Source organism: Quercus suber, unplaced genomic scaffold, assembly GCF_002906115.3.
Source record: "Quercus suber isolate HL8 unplaced genomic scaffold, Cork oak 2.0 scaffold_106, whole genome shotgun sequence".
Taxonomy (NCBI): Eukaryota; Viridiplantae; Streptophyta; class Magnoliopsida; order Fagales; family Fagaceae; genus Quercus; species Quercus suber.
The window spans coordinates 64,548-73,652 of NW_027069571.1; the positions used below are offsets into that span (position 1 = coordinate 64,548).

The window sequence follows — 9,105 nt, forward strand, 5'->3', positions numbered from 1 at the left end:
TAATAATTAAATTTTTTATTTGTGCTTTATAAAATTCAAACAATACCAAATTTTAGTGATGTATTTTGCAATTTACCCCAAACAAAATTACGAATCTGGAATGTGTCTCAGACTCTCAGCTATTAGTGAGTCACTTGATACCAAAACCACACTTTTGCGTAATTTAATCTGTCAGCTACTTGACAACAAGCATATAAATAAGAAACCAGTGTATAAGATCCTTCTAATGTCTTCAAAACAACTTAAATATGTTCAATTGCTCAAAGTTTTCCAACATTGATCAAGGAAATTTAGGATGAAAGTAATTTGAATCTTATCCATTTTGTGGACTAGAGCTTAACAAAACTCATAATAGATTCAAGTCATGTTGAAAGATGGCATTGAAATTATCCATATTTTCCCTACTAAGTGCCAAACCAACCTCAATTGCACCATCCTCATCACTACATTCAGCAAGAGATATAGCCCCCGAAACATCAATTTGTACCACTTCACTCTTTTTGGGTCTCCCCCACCCAAAATCTGTCTCATAAACACCTAATCTTGGTGAGCCTGCTACTGTGACAAGATGACCCAATTCCGATATTTCTTTCCAATCTAACAACCATTTCTCAGCCCCTTCCAAAGCTCCACTCTCCAATTCCCGAACTTTGTTTCCAATAGCTTTCACAGCCGAGAAAATCCCATTTTCTCCAACTAGCTCGCACCTCTTAAGTGATACAAAACATATTGCTAGGCAATTTCCAAAATATGTGGAAGGTATTGGGAATGCAAGCCGGTTTCGACAATCTGCTACAAAATTGAAGTAGTAGAGCTTTTCGTTATCAATATCCGAAAATTTACTTACCCGACGGTCTTGAGATTTGATCAAATAGACCCAGATGAGAGCACAAGTTACCACAAATGTTGATATGTGCAATGGCTCTAACTCCTTGTCCATGCATTGACTTGTGATCCTGTGCTTTAGTCTCTTAATATGGGCTTGGCCCAACACAAATGTGGCCCGGACTTTATCAGCAAGAACGTCATTGATGAGACGTGTATCCTCTTTCCATGCTGATGCCCAATTCCACCACTCCTCTAAGAGATTGGTCTCAAGTCCATTCGGGTCTTTGATTACCTCCCTATTGTGAAATGGGAGTGACGTGCTGTTGCTGTCAATGCAATCCAAGTCTCCCATAATTATCTTACTGCAAATGGACGCCCACGATTTCATGAAATGGTGGAATGCCCTTCCATCAGCAGCCACGTGGCAAAACGTGACACCAATACAAATGCCTGAATTTGGAAAAACAGTGAGTTGCAGGGACATGAGAGGGACCACGCGTGTGTTATCAGGCAACACACGTGCTGGGTTCAATTGTGGCACAAAGGGGTGCGAATCTCTGGCATTACGTGGATAATTAGCTACGATGTGGTCGAAATCGCCCATACACTCGGTGATGGTCAACAGGGCTGAGTCTCCATCGGTGTAGAGGATATGGGGTTTGAGGGGTTGTGGGGGACATATAAGATTGGAAGCCAAGGGAAAGAAGTGTTGGAAAGCGAGGGAGAGAGAGTGTTTGAGAATGGGAAGGATGGTCTGTTTGAAATGGTCGGTAGGGTAGGGGAGTTCATAGAAGAAAAGGCGCTGCATGGGGCGGCAGAGAAGCCATGGTATGTCGAAGAAAGTGAGCGGAAGAGAGGTGGTAGGCACTGAGTTGGGCGGTGGACCAATCTGGCATATCTCTAAGACCTTGACACTGTTGGGTTGAGCCATTTTTGGAAGATCTAGATCGAGTTTGATAATAATATCTTTTTAAAGAGCATCGCAGATACTTCAGAAAATCAAAGCCGACAAGAATGACTGGTGGGCATAATTTTGATCTTATCTTGCTCTCTGGTTTTTTCTTATGAAAAGAAAATATCAATTTTGACCTTGTAATGAATTGAATGAATCTGTGTGTGTATATAGTCTAGAGGCTGCTCGGACTATCTATATTGGAAATTATATTAATTAGTTTGTAATTCCATGCATATGTATGGATATACTTAAAAGGTACAAGTATAATTCTTACATATATAATTTAAATATTATTGATAATCATTATTATAGTTATTTTTTTTTAACTCTTTAAAAAGTCTTGTAAGAATGTTATTAGGTAGAAAATGTAAATTGTCCATTTTAAAAAATATATATTTTTATGTTCATTAATTCTAAAGTCATTGATTTTTATACACAATAACTCACTTGAATGGATATTTATGATATAGTTCCACATTTGATTCCAAAATTAAGAAATAAGACTCTCTCTAAATATAAATATTTTAGGACACATGGTGCAAAATTGGACTTCAATTGTAGAATCTAATTGAATTTTCTCTAATTTTTACCTATTAATATATATATATATATGTGTGTGTGTGTGTGTGTGTGTGTGTGTATTGTGGGAGGAAAAGGGTCCAGTCCAACGTAGTGGGCCGAGAGCCCATATGATAGCTATTGTGCGACCGAGAAGAAGAAAATGGTAAGGGCAAGGCCATCTGGAAGTGGGACCCTCAGAAGGAAGAATGATTACAATCCGAAGAAGATATCTCCTATCTGAAGAGGTTAAAATCCTCTGACGCGAATATTATAAATCAATTGAGCGTATAAAAGGTCAAAATGATCTTCCAAGGACTCCACCTGATCAAGATAAGCTTTGAGTATGCTGGGAAACGATAAGGATGGAGAAATATCTAAAGGGAAAGCTGTTACCACCGTATTTAATACTCTGCAGCAACTTTTCTGGCCGCATTTATGTGGAGAAGACCCCTGAACAGTATATCCTAACCTACCGCCACTCATACAGAGCTAAAGAAGATGTTTGACGTGACACGTACTCAAGTAGGCTCACGGATGAGGTACAAGTGGACGATGGAGATGAAGAGAAGGGGGGTTATATAAAGGCAAGAGGCTCCTAACGTAGAAAAAGAAAAAAAAGGAAAAAAAAGAAAAAGGAGAAGGAACTTGACTGTAACCCTAAGATCTGTGTTCATTAGATAATCAATAATATAACTCTTCGGATATTTACTCTTTACGTGTAGATTCATGTTGGCTTGTGCTTGAAAGTTGTGATTCGTTGTTGTTAATCCCATACTTAACCTAGCTCTTTCACCCATACTCTACAAATTAATTGTTTTGGGCTTGGGCCACAAATCCCAACTTTACATATATATATATATATAAAATGACTTATAAAATTTGAATTGTTTTTAGTTATACAAAAAAAAAAAAAAAAAAGCTCATAAATATAAAATCATTCAAACTCTCTCTTCCTCTAATTTTATATATAGTGTTAAATATATGATTATGTTTTTTATGATTTATTTAGATTGGACTCCTCATTTTCTACACTAAATTAACTCATTTAGCATAAAAATTAAAAAACTTTGATTAGATGGGACAAGCGACATAAAATTAAGTTCTAATTGAAATCCAATTTTTATACTGAATTAACTAACTTGGCACAAAATTTGAAAAATTTTATTAGATGGGACATGTGGTACAACATTAAACTCTAATTGAATTCTAATTTGAAATCTAATTGAATTTTCTCTCAATTTTACCTGTTAATATATAATTATATATATATATATATATATGACTTATAAATTTGAATTGTTTTTAGTTCTACAAAAAAAAAAAATGGCTCATAAATATAAAATCATTCAAAAATTATGTTTTTTATGGTTTACTTATATTGGACTCCTCATTTTTTTACACTAAATTAACTCATTTGGCCAAAAAATTTAAAAACTTAGATTAGATGGGACATATGTTGCAAAATTAAACTCAAATTGAAATCCAATTTTTACATTAAATTAACTCACTTGACACTAAAATTAAAAAAACTTAGATTAGTTGGGACATATAGCGTAAAATTAAACTCTAATTGAATTCCAATTTAAAATCTAATTGGATTTTCTCTCAGTTTTACCTATTATTATATATACAGATTTGATGGGTATCTCTTGGCTCTTGCTATAGAAGCGCTCGTGACACCTGTTTTGTTGTTGTTTGCATGTGTTTGTAGAAAAATTTATTAATATATATATATATATATATGGGGCGCTCGTGGACCAATCCGGCATTGCTCTAGGACCTCAATAGTGTAGGGATGAAACATTTTTGATGGAGAGAATAAGGGGTCAATGATCTCTTAATAAATCAAAAGAAAAGAAGAGCATCGCAGTCAGTTTAGAATAATCGAAACTGAGAAAAATAACTCAGTGCACTTATTTCGATTTTCAGTTGAAGATAGAACAGATCGAATCGAATCTCCACAATTTTGGCCATGGTTAAATAGCCATTTGCACTTGATCCGAAGTACAGATATTACAGATACCAAGGGCCGAGTTCAAGGAAATCATAGTTAAGATATTATACGGCTGTTTGGTCATCAACCTCAAACTCACATTTTTACCTTTTAAATAATATTACACACATTTTTACACACATTTTTACCCACGCATATTTCAAAAAACTATAAGCAAATTTTCTCAAACTACTCTACCAAACACCCTCTAGATAACTGAGGACAACCGGACAAGCCATGTGATAGTCTTCTTGTTGACGCACGCTATATATTGTTGAAAGGGAGAAAATAGATGCGTCATATTCCTCCCTCACACATTGAGGTGAACTCCACACGTATAGACCCGTATAGAATCCATCTTTATATGAGAAGGAGAAAACATGCATTTGATACATAATATACCACCTCATTGAAATAATCAGAAAACTACATTTATTTGTATTACTTTATTTGTTCTTGTTTTTTTTCTGAATCATTTCTTTATTCATTCACAACTTGATTACATCCATAAATTCATACACAAATTGATTTGAAGGATCAAGTAGAATCATATCATATCACATATACTATATAATAAAAGTAGTTAGGCTTAAAAATTGTGGTTGCGCCAATAATTGTGCCAAGTGGATTTACTAAATTGCAACTATTTTTTCTAAACTGTGGCTATGCCAAAAGGCTTCACTTATTAGTTTTTATCCATTTCTTTAGATAAAATGACAATAAATGTTTTAATAGAACATGCAACACATATATAAGTTTCAGTTGATAGAGACAACAATTAATTTGTTTTTATCAATTTATTTAGATAAAGTAAAAATAAGTGTTTTAATAAAACATGCGCATGCATCTAAATTTCAATTGATCAGGATAGTAACTTATATCTTTTTATTAATTTATTTAGATAACAACTTATTTATTATTTTCAATTTATTTAGATAAAGTAAAGATAAGTGTTTGACAAAATATGCAACATGCATCTAAGTTTCATAAATTTAAATCCTACACAAACTAAAAATATATTATCAAAATTTTAAACCTATATAAAAAAATATATAAGTTTTTTAAGTTTTTTTATTAAAAAAAAAAAAAAAAAAACTATATTGGTATTTTATTTCAATATAATGTGCATTATGTGATTTTTAAATTTTTAATGCATTAGGACTACCTCTAATCGATAAATTTATTTGGTGCAAATAATAAGAGGGTTCAAGTAATAGTTTTCATTTTTATTCCATCAGTAATATGAGGTGATACATACGGAGAACACAAATCCAGCTTTGAAAAATGGTATGGGTATGCTATTCCTAATGCCACTAAACCAAACCATGTGATCTTAATGAGCTATTCTGCTTCCGTGGCGCCTAATTTAAGAGGTGGAGGCAAAAACTTTATCATATCCTATACTTTTGGAAAGTTCCAATTCCGAATAAGATGAAATATTTCATCTGGAAATGTGTTCATGAGCGATTACCTACTTGAAGTTATAAACATGCAATTCTAGAATCTGACTCCACTTTGGTTATTGCTTATCTAACTGGTCGTGGTGCTTTGTCCCCGACCTTTTTCACACTGGTTTTGGATTGCAAGAACCTGTTGGAGTGGAATTAGATGGTGCATCCATGTCCGTGAAGCTAATGGATGTGCAGACCTTTGGCAAAGAGATCAGATCATCAGAGTGAGAGAGTTACTAAATAAGATCAAAGTCCATTTTTGTATCAAGCTTTTTGCCTGGGATGTAATGCAACTTGGAATTTCTAGAGGAAAACCAATTAACTTGTTATTTTATATTAAGTAAAATATATCTGTCTCTCATTAAAAATAATCCTTAAACTAGTCATGATTATATTGATTCATGAGAAAGAGAGTATCCTTGAAGAAACAGTTTGTGGCTCTACACTAACCAAAATAAAACATCAACGAATGTTCCAATATACCCATAGTCTTTGAAGGATGAGAACCAACTATGTTATAATGTAAAGATCAAGAATTCAAATAATTTATACGTCATTAGTCCAATTTTTTGTAAGAACTCTCATATTAACTTACGCTATTGGAATGCTTGCGAAATTAAAACAAAGTTGGCAAGAAAATTCACAAATTTATAGTGAAATACATACAAGATAAAATCAATTCACTTGAAATAAAGAGAGTCTATTTAATGCTTCAATTTTTATTTCTTAGATTTAACAGTGTACAAAATATTATGTTATTTAAAATGTTTAATGTATAGTATTGGAGACTCCTTTAAATTTGTAACACTTGATCCTAACCATAAAATGGTTTACAAAAGACCCTGCAAATAACCTTTTACTTCCTTATATATAGTGAATTTTAGGCATTTCATCCCAATCAAATAAATTAATTAAATTGAGTTGATGAGTTTGTCCTATGAGGGCCCAAAAAGGTTATCAAGAATCCTTATGGGCCAGATGAATCTTTCATGGACTCTGGCTCTAGTCTTGTTGAAAATAGATTTGAAAATTTCCTTGGATATGAGATTTTATCATCTTAGGAAAGTGAAACTACTTGCATAAATCGATTACAAAGGTAACGAAGCGGCATTTTTTGTTTTTTCCCCCTTCTAGTTCTAGAAGGTTTTATTTTTTATTTTATTTTATTTAGTGTTTAAAACCTTTTGGACCCTATCAATTGAAAATTATCTACGAAATACTTCTTGTTGATAAAAATACATAACGTGTATAATACATGTATGTACGAGAACATAAAAAACACTCGTGCATATACTGTTTGATTCTCAATTGTATGGTTATTTATACGTTAATTATGGAAAAAAGTTTAAATCAGTAGAAAATTATGACATCTAGAAAGTGCTGATATCAACCAAAACAATTAAAAGATTAAACAATTCCAAAAAGATAGATTTTCAAACAGAAAAACACTTATTATTATCCCTTAAATATCTTAAAACTCGAAATACTAACAACACCTTGTTGCATTTGCACTCTACTACCCTAATACCTTAGTGCTCACGGTTATCAACGTCAAACTATTCACTATAACTTTGTAAGAGCATTCACATCAAAGCCCTTAAAAGAGCTAAATTGTTATTTTAACACCAAAAACACTCAAAAAAACTCACTACATCAAAGTTGCTAAATTTTAAAAAAATAAAATAAAATACAATCTATGGCAGTTGCTAAATTTTACCATTAATATGGTAGTAATTTTTTTAATGGAATTAATAGTAAATGTCTTATAAAAATTAGTATTAATAAATTAAAAAGAGAAATAGCATGTAGGTTCAACTGAAAGAGCATATATATTAAACAACTAAACAAGTTTATTATATTATTTGATTTAATGACCATTTATTTTTTAAATTTATATTTAATTCTACTTATAATACTTTTTTTCGTGCATCTATTATGAATATAAAAAAGTATAGACAAATATTTCCGTATTTTTTTGCAAAAATTTAAAATATAAACATATTATACTTGTACTACATGTAGTATCCAAACGTTACCATTTTGCCCAGACTAAATCTCAAGACTTCAATCCTAATCTACATCGTTTCAACCAAATTCTAAAATCCCAAATCACTCGTATCATCACATCAGCTACTCTCCCAAATATCCCAAATCGCAGAGCAGACCTCATCATTAACCTATCCACCTGCAAACTACCAAATGGAACCAATGCAAGGCTTAGATCTACGTTTGCTTACTCCTCTAGTGGATTAGATATGCTTCCTACAAACAGGGATGGACCCAGGTGTGGGCCTATAGGGGCTCGGGGCCCCTCTGGGTCCAAAAAAATATTATTTTTAGTTATAATATTTTTAATTTTTGTATTTGGCCCCCTTCCAAAACCTTAAGCCCATTTTTTTTTTTTTTACGATAAGCCTAACTAGCCTCATCCAAATAGCAACTATCTAACCAAAAAATTTAACAAAAATAATAAAAATATTCACAATGGTGACTATATTTTAGCCAAAAAAAAAAATTTATTTTACCATTAAAGAACCAAAAAATTATGTGTTATTGGAGAAGTTAAAGCTAAATTTTTTGCAACTACAATAAACTAGTAATAATAAAATACAATATTTTATTAAGGTTATATCTCTTCCTTCAATTAAAAAACTCAAATTCTCTCACTTCCTTTATTATTTTAATGAATTTTTTATATTATTTTAAATGAAGTTATAAAAAAAATAGAACATTTGATATTTGATGTATTGTAAAGTAAGGTGGTAAAATAGATAAAGTAACTTTTTGAGGTATTAAAAACTAAAATTTTTAGTACCATCAATGTGAATGCTCTAACTTCAACAACAACAAAAAATAATAAAAATAATAAAAAAATCCTAGACAGCCTAGTATTAAAGACATTATTTTGTTTTTGTTTCTCGTTGTTAGTAAATGATTGCATCTTAATATATGGATGCTTATTTGGATGATTTTTTTCTTTATACTCCGGTTCTCACCACCTTAAAATCCTAGGTCCGTCCCTGCCTACAAACATATGGGAGAAAAACAATGATGCCTTGCCTTTGGATTTGAATAGCCGCAAATATATATATATATATATGTGTGTGTGTGTGTGTGTGTGTGTGTGTGTGTGTTATTGCGAAACTAATCAATAAATTTGGAAGGAGTCGAAGGCCAATATCAGAAACAGTTCCTATAGAAGAGATAGCATTCACACGGCCAAAGGATCTTTGGGATTGGCAAGCACAACCACTATTCAGCATACTGTTGTAGAGGACTGTACCAAGAGAACCAGAAAGCTTTGTTGCGGCGCAGAA

General features: G+C 32.2%; 1 protein-coding gene across 1 annotated transcript; it reads right to left on the reverse strand.

Moving 5' to 3' along the window:
• On the reverse strand, positions 1 to 1,991 carry LOC112010548 (coumaroyl-CoA:anthocyanidin 3-O-glucoside-6''-O-coumaroyltransferase 1). The gene has a single exon (XM_024042899.2). It carries the CDS (start codon positions 1,757 to 1,759, stop codon positions 347 to 349), a length of 1,413 nt encoding a protein of 470 aa, XP_023898667.1. The 5' UTR covers positions 1,760 to 1,991; the 3' UTR covers positions 1 to 346.
• Positions 1,992 to 9,105: the final 7,114 nt, after the last annotated feature.